General features: G+C 48.3%; 1 protein-coding gene across 5 annotated transcripts in view; it reads right to left on the bottom strand.

The window, feature by feature from the left end:
* Positions 1-3,309: 3,309 nt before the first annotated feature.
* Positions 3,310-12,044, bottom strand: part of ASB9 (ankyrin repeat and SOCS box containing 9) — a 33,906-nt gene continuing 25,171 nt past the window's right edge. For 4 of the 5 annotated variants that reach the window (XM_047716180.1, XM_047716182.1, XM_047716181.1 and 1 more), the window contains 4 exons: positions 10,700-10,850; positions 8,270-8,404; positions 6,854-7,045; positions 3,310-3,524 (listed from right to left, as the gene is read on the bottom strand). In XM_047716180.1, coding sequence (XP_047572136.1) covers positions 3,400-3,524; positions 6,854-7,045; positions 8,270-8,404; positions 10,700-10,850 — 603 coding nt within the window. In that variant the 3' untranslated portion in view covers positions 3,310-3,399. Of the gene's footprint in view, positions 3,525-6,693; positions 7,046-8,269; positions 8,405-10,699; positions 10,851-12,044 lie in introns of all 5 variants that reach the window. The other variant, XR_007124804.1, reaches the window with a different exon arrangement.

The raw sequence follows: 12,044 nt of genomic DNA, 5'->3' as shown, positions 1-12,044 counted from the left end.
CCTGAAATTGACAGGCCGTTTTAGGACCCAGGGATCAGAGCTCTGGGATTTATCAAAAGAGAGTGCTTTGCAGAGGAGCTCTGGCCTATCTATGCCTTAAACTCTGGCACAACCACCTACTGTGTGAACTTTTGTAAATTCCTTAACCCATCTGCACCCCCATCTGGAAAATGGGGATAACAGCGTTGTGAGGGTTTGAGGTAAGGCTTACAAATCTCGGATATGTAGGGCCCAGCCGTTAGCAAGCCCACTAAAATGAGAGGTGGTGTTTAATTGCTTTTGATGCTGCCTGAATCTTATACTCAAGCTCTAAGGCTAAGCGTTCGTTGTATTATAAATACCCAACCCAGCACATCTCGGTCCCTTGTCCCCGAGCCCCAAGTGTCTGCTTAATGACTAACCACTCCAACCTGGTACACGGAGTACAGTACCACATCAATCAACCCCAGTACAAACCCAGAGTCAATCAATTATCCTTCCCTGCCTTCTTCTCTTTGCTCACTTGTTTCATTAGAACAGGAACTGTGAGCACCTGGGTGGCTCAGTGGGTTAGAGCCTCTGCCTTCGGCTCGGGTCATGATCCCAGGGTCCTGGGATCGAGCCCCACATCGGGCTCTCTGCTCAGCAGGGAGCCTGCTTCCTTCTCCCTCTCTGCCTGCCTCTCTGCCTACTTGTGATCTGTCTGTCAAATAAATAAATAAATCTTAAAAAAAAAAAAAAAAGAACAGGAACTGTGCTACAGATGGGTACCAAACAGTCAGCATTTTCTACTGGAATAAAACCAAGGGAATGCAGTCACCGACAATAGGAGACCGGGCTACAATAAAGAGAGGAGTTAAGTTTGCACTCTAAAAACAGACAAAGTAATTACCATTTTTAAAAGACGGTTTCCTGAGGCTAAAAATCTACATCCCTCGTGCACTGGGGGGAGGTGGGATCTATTAGATGTCATCGAACCACTTTGATGACAGAATTTATGAGGCTGTGCCAGATTGTGATCAAGTGCTCAAAGGTATATGCCACTTATAAATATAACCACATCTAGACTCATAAAAATAGACTCCCTATTTAAATTGAATCTTCTTTCTGAGCATTGCTAAGCGAGGTAATGTGAAATTTTCCCAAATTGCAATGAGGGAGGTAGTGGTGATATTTTTCCCATTTGTGGAGATGACCATCTATTATACGGATTTGCAAATTGGTTAATTGTCTGGAAGATTTAAGAAGAAAAAATGCTGTTCTAGTAATTCTGTGCAGTCCTGCGCTCAGAGGATTTTGGCCGAGGGAAGATTAACATAAGCAAGAGTCTGCCTGATACATTTTAAATGAGAAACCAGGCTATTTTTTGAACTCATGTTTTCTGAAAGAAAATTATAGCAAAGAGTCTATCATTCCTTACTCCTTAGCCAATGATTCCCCCAACTACAGTGTTAAGATCCAGAAAGTCAATATAGTATCTTCGCCTGTCTCCTTGGCTGTGGCTACCGTGGGGTCTAGAACAGGGCCTGGCGCAGACACGGGCATGGAATATTCCCTGAATAAGTGGGTTAGAGAAAGTAAATAAATTAGCAAGTAGCAGGATGCTGATGTTCTCTTTCGGTCTGAATTCTGAGCAGTTATAAATGTCAACGTGATCAGATGGAAAAGGAAAACAAAGGAGCAGGGAAGTGGGGTTCTGTAGAGTCATATTTGCATTTGGGGATACACGGGAAGGGAAGAAGGAAACCCAGTGGCAATAGAATTTATCACTACAAAGTTTTTGTTCCTGAATGGAAATTTCCAGAGCTCGCGTTGTAAACTGTCTTACAATGGATCGTTTATGAGGAACAGGCCTTTCTGCTGAAGTGACTGTGGCAGCAGCGCCATCTGCTGGGATAACTAGTTAGGCATTTTAGAACAACATTCTAGTCGGCTTTTTTTCCCCCCAAAAAGCAAATTGAATTTAGAATCACAGAAATTATCTCAGAAATATCTTTAGAGATAATCAAGGCCACGTGTCATCTTACAGGTAAGGACTGGCTTTAAGTAGGTACAACATTTTCTTTCTTTCTGTTAATACGATGGAGCCCCAAATTCATCTCCCTGAGACAAGACGGACTACAGCTATTATTACTAAACCGTATTACAGGTCTCGTGCAAATCAGAAACTGAAAGGTAGTTAAAATCCACTTGTTAAGCTCCGAAGAGTGCTGTCCGACACAAGCGTCCACAGCAATGGAGCAACAGAACTTTCTGCAGTGATCTGTATCTGTGCGTGCTGTCTGGTACAGGGGCCCCTGGCCATGTGTGGTTATTAATGTCTGAAATGTGGTCAGTGACACGGAGGAATTGGATTTTTAATTTTATCCAATTTTAATTAGTTTACATTTTTAAAATTAGCCAGCCACAGATGGCTAGTGGAGAGGTTCTCAACCTGGGCGCTCTGTGTCTTTTGGACTGCCTGCCTCATTCTCTGTGCTGGGGGCCTGCGCCATGCCCTGCAGGCTGCTTTTGCAACAGTCCTGCTCTCTACCTACAGGATTCCGGGGGTACCCCCACCCCAGCCCCCAGCCCCCACAAAGTTGTGACGACCAAAAAATTCTCCTAACATTGCCCCAGAAATGTCTCCTAGGGGGTAAAATCACCCCTGGTTGAGAACCACTGGGCTAGTAGCTGCTGTAGGGGATGGCACAGTTCTAGAACATGCTTAACATATATATGACATTTTGATTAAGAAAAAGAAATGGCCCCTAAGTTGTACTATAGCAGTAGCGGTTTTGTCATAAGAATGGGGAAGCTTAAAAAACAAAAAAGTCAGGGGTGCCTGGAAGGCTCAGTCCTTAAACGTCTGCCTTGGGCTTGGGTCGTGATCCCAGAGTCCTGCTCAGCGGGAAGCCTGCTTCTCCCTCTCCCTCTCTCCCTGCTTGTGTTCTCCCTCTCACTGTCTCTTTCTCTTTCTCTGTCAAATACATAAAATCTTAAAGAAAAAGAGGAAGAGGCAGACAAAGAAATCTCTTTCTTCTTTATCCTCCTTCCTACGTAATGGATGGAGCCCAGAGAGTCGTGTCTGAAAATTCGGCCTCACACCCAAGTCCCCAGGTTAGCGTCAGAAAACCCATCCTGGAATCTGGCTTCCCTGAACTCAGCGTGAGGAACTCAACAAACGGACCACAGGTCCTGGCTCAGGAGTGGCTCAAACAGGAGTTGGGATTACCGCCACCCTCTTCTAGGGAGCAGGGGGAAAGGTCTCAGGCCTCCCAACCAATAACACAGAAGTTCCCAGTGTGTTTCCATCAAAAATAAAAATCTAATTGACAAAACCGGCCAAGCTCTATAAACCTGATTTTATTCCAAAACGCCAGTGGCCGCAACACTCCGGAGACTTGGTGGGTTTTTTGTGACTCCGGTCCCTTGACACGTTTACATATGAAGGAGAAAACGTTTCAGCTCCTCGGGAAGGACGAGTCCCTTGATCTTGTGATGCTGCTGGGTCCTGAAGCACTTCCGGATTCTAAGGCGACAGAGCTGCAGCAAAGAGGGGGGTCCTGGAGAGAGATCGCAAGACAAGCCACATGTTGGCGTCACTGATCTAAGGCTACTTCTCCTTAAAAACACACAAGAGGTAACCCTGTCATAGGGAAATAATGTGGTTCTGCTTAACACCATTTTCGGGGTTTTGTAGTAGGAGGCATTTTTAGGCTATGTTCTCTCTTTTCTGGTATCTCACTAAAATGAGCTTATTAGCTTTTGATGTAGAGCAGACTAAAAAAAAAAATCAAAGCTTATTCTCACTAACGGAGGCTTAAGGCAGCTAATTTTGGAATTAGGAAGTGACACAAAATTCCCAATATTGAAAATAAAATTCACGTTCAGCAGCTTTCTTGTATTTTACCTTTAAAAATAAGGTATTTCCCAAAAAGTAAGGCATGTCTAGATACAAAGACTTTTATAATGAAACCATTTTAAGATGTTCAAATCTAATGAGCCATCAGTGAAGCCCAAGGGTATGTTATCTTAAGTCCCAGTTGTTTTTTATTCTGCATTCAGAGCTAGCCCAGTGCTTCCACTCAGAGCTGAACAGTAAACCAGCACAGACTTCGCACCCGGGACCAGCCAACAGTTCACATTTTAGGACAGTGGTTCTCAGCAGGGGGTCGGGTGGAAGGGAAAAGGCGGGGACACTTGGCAAAGTGTAGAGACACTTCTGCTTGTCACCACTTGGGGGAGAGGTGCTACTGGCATTTGGTGGGTAGAGACCAGGGACGCCGTGAAACGGGTGGCCCAAACAGAAATAAATGCAGTCTTGTCAACGCGGACCTCGGAGCACATTCTCAAGGCCCCCGGGTCGGGATCAGGAGCACCTTCCGGACTCTGCTTAGTAGACTCCAGGCATCTCCTAACGAACTTCCCCAGTGGACTCAAGGCACATGTTAATCAGCTGTAAAAAGTACCCGGTGGGAAAACTGAACTTGAGTCCCTCTCAGTAAGGAAAGTCAAAGGACGGGGCTAACCTATGTGCTAGGCACGCGGCCGGGGACCACTGTGGGCGCTGCGGATAGAGAAGGGTCCAACGAGGCAGAACAGCAGGACATCCGAGCAAGCTCAGCGCAACTACCGCTACCAGCTGGCTACCTGTGTCTATTCGAGGTGGGGCGACGCACAACAACCGCAGCCTTAAGTCCACAGGATTAGAGCTGAAAACCCGCTATAGTTCTGCAGCCGCTTCCTGGCACCTGCAAGTGTTCAAGGAGTGGGCTCTACTCCGTTATAAATGCAGCAATTCTTTATCTATGAATTGGCCTATTGCTTTCATCTCCATGTCTTTTTTTTTTTTCCCCAGCAACACTCGTGATGCTTTAAAGCCAATGTGAGTTTGAGGGTGGCTCCGGCCATGCTGGGCGGGGGGGGGGGGGGGGGGGGGGGGGGGGGTCATCTTTCGTTTTCATGGTGAGCCATGAGTAAACACTGCTTTAGACGCTTTTCAAAGCTACTGGAGTAGGAATACTCCAGAACTCCTTTCCAGGGATGATCGGAGATAGAATTTGCTGGGTTGAATCTGCAGGTCTGGCTCTCTCTGCCCTTGGCGTGGCCCCGTGTCCTATGGCCTTCCAGACTGCTGAGACGTGACCTCACCAAAACCCCCAAAAATGACTCATGGGGGCAAAAGCAGCAGTAATTCTCTGCAGGAGCAAATGACATTCTACAAGCCAGTGGGATCATGGACCCCACTGTCACCAAAATGCGAATGAAAGGAATGAAAGGCAATGTAGGTGCCTACAAATGGCCTGGGGACATCAAGTGGAAGGGAGGAGTCAGGGGAGGCAAACTGAAAACCCAATGGGATTATTTGCTGAGGCAGGGGATGAGGGACTGTAGATAGAAGTAGAGATAGATACACACGTATACACACACAAGCGTGCATGCACACACGTGTGTGTGTATATGACTTTGTAACTTTAGAGGGCCATGAGGCACTTTTGCTTTTGTGGATCTCTTTCCCAGTTTTAAAAAAAAATGGTATTTTGCCACTGTGTCGGTATAAAGGCAAACCTAATCCAGGTTGAGTTTTATCCCTTTCTTCATTCGGATTTTAAAAGAGATGAACATGTTTCTGTGGGCCCTAAAAACATCGTGGGCCCCAAGCATTGTGCCATCTGTGCCTGCTGGAGAAATAGATAGATAGATATAATTTTTTAAAAGCAAATCATCACAATGCAGGAAGAGCGGCCTGAAGAGGACCACATAGGCCGCACCTGCGGGCCCCAAAGGCAGGGCTTTGGCTGCAAGTACCCTGGGCAGTCGGAGTAGGAGGAAGAAGATTCTGCAGCCAATTTACAATTCTACCCAGGGCGAGGCCTAATTCTCAGCAGTGTATAACCCGGTAACCTGCCGTCAGAACCCGTCAGGCAGGGAAGCCTGCTTCAAAGTCCCACCGCCTCGAAAAACTTAACTAAGTCCACACTCTAATAAGAAAGCAGGTCCTGAGCTGGCTGATCTCTGTGTCTAGGGACAGTTACGAATGCCATCTGAGGGGTCTCTGCTTCTCCCCCCAGCCCACCCCCGACCTCACAGCCCACCCCCTCGCACAGCATTCAATGACCACGTTTAGTTGTTTGGGTTAGAAGTGTCGGCTCTTGGGGCGCCTGGGTGGCTCAGTGGGTTAAAGCCTCTGCCTTCGGCTCAGGTCATGATCCCAGGGTCCTGGTATCGAGCCCCGCATCGGGCTCTCTGCTCAGCAGGGAGCCTGCTTCTCCCTCTCTCTCCGCCTGCCTCTCTGCCTACTTGTGATCTCTGTCTGCCAAATAAATAAATAAAATCTTTAAAAAAAAAAAAAGTGTCGGCTCTTATTTGTGGAAGACTTAGGTGTCGATGGACTTGCAACAGTAAATGCCCTCAGACTGCTGTCGATCAATAAAGGAAGACTTTCCAGCACTATCTCGAGTAGCATCCTTGCCCCCAGCAAGCAAGTGCCCAGTAGTCTGGTCCATGCGTAGGGCAGTTAAGGCACCCAAGGGGGGCTTTGTCCAACCCCGAAAAGAATTCTGCTACATCGTTCTAATCCATGTTCTAGAAAACTTTCATATCAAAAGTTGAAGATCGTGTTCATTCTTTCAAAGCTGGCCCACCTCACACGGAGTATTAGATCAACCAAAACAACCGGTCTCCAACATTGCAAACCACAGGTGGCTCCTGACCACGTGACCAGGACCATACCTTGTTGAATAGTCAATGAGCTCAGCTCCCCACCTGCGGCGAGGGCAGAGAAGGATCTCATACAGTCTCACAAGTCAGAGCTCGGTCAGCACCTGCCTCCCGCGAGAGTCCACAGGAGCTGCTACGGATTAGGGCTTAGGTTCGGGCAAAGGAGAAGCACCTTCTCGCTGCAGGAAGAGCCGAGTCAGAGGGCTCTCAGGGGGCACCAACTCCAAGGGGCGTTTGCCTTCGGCGTTCTTGGCCCGGGTGTCCGCTCCGAAGTCCATGAGCAGCAGCGCCAGCTCGCCACTGGACACCCTGGCCACTGCATGGAGGGGGGAGTCCAGACCTCGGCCTTGGTTCACGCTGGCTCCTGAAAAGTCACAAGAAGGAGAGAGTCAGCCGGGGAGCTGAGCCCAAGTGTCCCCCTTCTCGAAGCACGCTTCCTCAATAGTCCTTAACAAAAGCGCTTCGACAGTGGGCCTGACAATTCTGGGAAAATGGGAGATGTCTTGATTCCATCGACTAAGATGGGGAAAGTGCCATGTGACAACGTGACTGAAGTTACAACACGAGCTATGTAGCATATGAGGTTTAAAACCTTGCCTCTGAGTGCTGACCATAGGTGTGCTACATTCTAAAAAAATCCTCCTCTTCTAGGGCCATCCCAAACCAATTCCATCCCTACGCTCTCTACCGATGCCCACCCTAGCCAGATGGGCTGGATCCCCCCAGGACAGGTGAGGATATGTGGCTTTGCCTGAGCTGCTGTTCCCCTAGGAAAATGGAAACCTATGTCCACGCAACATATAGTAACTAGATTGTTCCGGCACTCTTCGTGGTTTTGTGAGGAATGGGAAACCCTGCCCTTTCCTGACTAGAACTTAAAATCTACCTAGAGCATTAGGGGAAAGGGGTGGGGTGAGGGATAGAGGAGGGGATGTTGGGAGGGAGAGAGGGAGAGAGGAGAATGACTCTCCTAATTCGTGACAATGACTGTCACATGAGCAGAAGGCAACAAGCACCACAGGACAGTCAAGGGAAGGGAAGGGTTGCTGGAGTTTCAAAGAATAAGCAGGACTCGGGTCATTACAGGGGTGACGAAGTGGTGTTCCAAGGTTGCAGAAGGTTCTGGATAACACCAAGGAGGTGCAAAAGAATGATGAGACATAGGCCTTTCCGAGGAACACAGAAGATCAACAATGAGCTAAAAACAGGGCAAGTACCGGAGAAGTTCTTCCCAGGGGGGAGACCGAGCCAGGCTCCAGCAGCTGTGCGAGTCCTGCTGGCCTCAGAACGTGACTGGCTGGAGGGAGGAGGTGAGAGGGAAGGGAGGAGAACAGATAATCACCGAGGACCACCCTGGGAAGAGATATGCTCACCATCCTTACCCTCATTCCAAGCGAGAGAGCGGGCGTGGAAGTGCAAACAGGGTAAAATCTATCCCCCCACCACCCTGCCCCAGAACACAGCCTCCACGAACCCTGACCTTGCCCGACTCCACGGCCCACACTCTTCCCCATTACAATACAAATGGCTTTTAAAACACATTCCATTTCTCATTCTCTTTCCTTGTTTCGTGTGCTTTTAGCTTTACCTGACTCCAGAAGCTTCCTGGCACAGGCTATCTGCTGGTTTTCACAAGCCAAATACAGCGGCGTGCCCAGGTGGCTGATGTTATGGTCCACGTCGCCCCCATGGGCCGCCAGGGTCTCCACACACGCTGCATGGCCTGCAGCCCAGGGCAGAAGAAACATGGTTGCAGCGCACATTCTCTGAGCCAGGGACACAATACCTTTCCCCTCTCCTGCAAGCTTATGTTTGCCACGGACCAAAAGCTAATTTACTTAGCCCAGGGAAGGACTTTACACACCGCCATCACTTGATGTGCTGACTGTAAGGCGTGATCCCTCTGCAGCTCCGGGGAGAACCCCACTCGGGTTTGTGGGCCACGGAGAGCAACCAGCAGCCTGCTCCGAGGGCCTGTGGCTTTGTAACCAGACTGAATACAGAAATGGAGGGGACTGTGCGGAGGGGGTGGGGGAACAAGGATTGCAATTGCAGGTAGGCCTGGAGAAGAAAAGGCACAGTAGGAGCCATGGGCCCAGGGAGGCAGCCCAGAAGCTTACCAAGGGCCGGCCCCAGGAAGAAAGAAGCCACCATGGACACAGGCGAGGCTGAGAACCACCTGCCCCATCCAATCCAAGTGGGGCCTGGTCTGGCAAACTGGGTTTGGTGAAAGCCAAATCATTCTTGCTTGGTCTAGCATGTCATACTTTAAACACTGCTTCTTTGCTTCTCTCTCTCTTTTTTAAGATTGTATTTATTTATTTATTTCTGAGAGACAGAGCATGCAAAAGCAGGGGAGTGGCAGGCAGAGAGAGAAGCAGGCTCCCGGCCGAGTAGGGAGCCCAACTCGGGCCTCGATCCCAGGACCCTGGGATCAGGGCCTGAGCCAAAGGCCGACACTTAACCCACTGAGCCACCCAGGCGCCCTGCGTTTCTCTTTCTATAAAATCATTTGAGTTCCACGCACCCAGGGAATATGATGAGTTGACAGGTCTCTTAACAAAGAAATGTCAGTGCCTTGGGAGATGATTATCATATGGATGGATTCGGTCAAATAGGGCTGCTGTGGGGAGTGCTCATGGGGAGCCTTTCTGGGAAAGCCACCGAGGAACTAAAAACTCTTCTGGCAATGTGTGCTCATGATAGTGACGATGACGGTCATGGGCACTGGGGAGAGGCAGAACTTCCCATTGTATTTTTTGTACCAGAGTTAAGAATATAGGGAAAACTGTGGCTTTATGAAAAGAATTACCCCGGCTGAAGAAGCTCTGGGGATCTAACGTACAGTATCGTAACTGTATGCGATAACGCCATATGCTTGAAATGTGCTAGGAGAGTGGACCTTAAGTGTTCTCCCCACACACAAAAAATGGTAACACCGTGAGACAATGGATAGGTTCATTAATTTGATTGGTAACCCTTCTGTAATGTAGGTATCTATCAAGTCATCATGTTAGTACAACTTAAATATATACAATTTTATTTGTCAGTTAAATCTCAATAAAACCAGGTGTGGTAGAGAATTACCCCGAGCTGTATATAGCATCTTGTATTTCCAATAAAAATTGAAAATTTGTTTCACTTAGAAAACCTAGGTGAGGAGGGTGCCTAGGTGGCTCAGTTGGTTAAGGGTCTGCCTTTAGCTCAGGTCATGATCCCAGGGTCCTGGGATCGAGCCCTGCATCAGGCTCTCTGCTCAGCAGGGAGCCTGCTTCTCCTTCTGCCTCTGCCTGTCTCCCCCTGCTTGTGTTCTCTCTCTCTCTCTCTCAAATAAATATCATAGTTTTTAAAAAAGAAAACCTAGGTGGCCATGAGACAATATTCTTTAAGGCCCTAAAACAAAAGAATAGAATTTATTTTATAAAATAATTTGAGAGGTGCCTGGGTGGCTCAGTCCATTAAGCGTCTGCCTTCAGCTCAGGTCATGATCCTGGGACCCTGGGATGGAGCCCCATGTGGGAGGTCCCTGCTCAGTGTGGAGCCTGCTTCTCCCTCTCCCTCTGCCTGCTGATCCCCCTGCTTGTGCTCTCTCTCTGTCAAATAAATAAAAATCTTTAAAAAATTAATAAAATAATCTGATTTTTCTGGGGTCATGGGTCCAACAATGTATTTCACAGATCTTGATGGACAGTCTACCATGGGCCAGCCCCCATTCCAGAACCTACAGCAGTGAACCACATTCCAGATGCTCTGAAAGGGTGGTTCCCAAACTTTTGTGCATCAGAATCACCGGGATGCTTGCTAAACAAAACACAGATGGCCCGGCCCCACCCCAGAGTTGCCGAGTTAATGTGCCTGGCGTGGAGGCCAAGAATTTGCCATTGCCGGCCAGGCCAGGCCCGTGTTTCTGGTCCCAGGGCCCCACACCGAGGAAAGATCCCTGAAAGCTATCCCTCCTCTTACAACAGTGAGATGTCTGTTGAAAGAGTGGTGGACGACAAATTCTCAGCAGATTTACCTCTCTTAGCCGCTTCGTGGATGGGGGATGCCAGATCGCTCACAGCATGGGGGCTGGCCCCATGTTGCAGAAGCAAACTCACACAGTCCCGGCTGCCACTGACACACGCGTTAAACAACGGGGTGTGCCAGTCTGTAGTAACCCCATTCACCTGGAAAAAAAAAAGCCCCAGGCTAAAGGCAGGCAATGGGCTGTCCTGGGTTCAAATCTAAACTCCACTACTTTAAGCTGCTTTCTAATGTCTCTGAGCCTTCGATTCCACAGCTCTAAAATGAGGACAAAAATACCAAACTTCCACAAGGCTGTGAAAAGCTGAATGACGTAAGGCCCCGAGAATGTTGCCGTATATTCTATCACTTCTACGCCCCCAGGAATATGAACTTCGAAACTAGTCAGGATAATCCTATAGGGCTTACGAACTAATCTCCCTGCTTTAAACATTCCATTCCAGACCCATCCCGCCCCAATCCAGAGTCTCTTCCAGCAGCAAGAATAACCGTTTAGAGTTGTTTGCGTGTTATTATTTTTTTTTAATTTTAAAACATGACTTGTACAGAAATATAGGGTGAAGGCGTGCCAAAGATTTCCTTCAACTCGTTCATGAATGAGAGAACCTGTAAGATGGTAAAGCTAGCTCAAAGGAGAATTTATATCGTCAGCAAATTAAATGCTGAAATGACGCCACTAACAGTTACAAGACTGGTTAACGTCCTACAGGGCTAGAAAACTAGAGTCTTTGGCACTGTCTTTCACACACTGGAAATCTGACTGAAACTTACAAGTTCACATCTGACTTCACAGTGTTTGGGATATAAGCAAATAGGGAAGAGCAAAGTCAAAAGCACATTTTCTACACTGTGAAGCCAAGATACTATGAAGACAATGAAATCATTCTCACAAGCCATCTCCAAGGAAGGCGACAACCAGTGAGGCCCAGATGTCCAGGGCACAAAGTTTAAGGAGACACTCCCTCCCGGGGGCACTTGAGTGCCCCCACAACCCTGAGAGGGAGTCTCTTGCTATAGATGGTACTCTCGGTGCCTCTCAGCCTCTCCATCATCCTGGCCCTGTTTCCACACGTGGAATAAGTTTTCGTAACCCCAGTAGACCTGATGACCGCGCTCACCTACAGCTCTCTACTACTGCTCTCAGGACAAAGCCCTTTTCTTGGCAGGGACAGAGAGGCTGTTTAACTCGCCCCAACCCACGACTCAGCTGACAGATTTCAACGGGTCCTTCGCATTTCAGCTTACATATCACCCCTCCCAGGAAGTGTCCCTTCGTGACACAGCATTGCAGTTCCTGCCGTCAAACGTGGAGACTCCTTCTTCAGTCCTTGAATCTG

The sequence above is a fragment of the Lutra lutra genome, chromosome X (assembly GCF_902655055.1).
Source record: "Lutra lutra chromosome X, mLutLut1.2, whole genome shotgun sequence".
Lineage (NCBI taxonomy): Eukaryota > Metazoa > Chordata > Mammalia > Carnivora > Mustelidae > Lutra > Lutra lutra.
The sequence above is the reverse complement of the archived record's forward strand: the minus strand, read 5'-3'. Positions and strand labels throughout refer to the sequence as shown.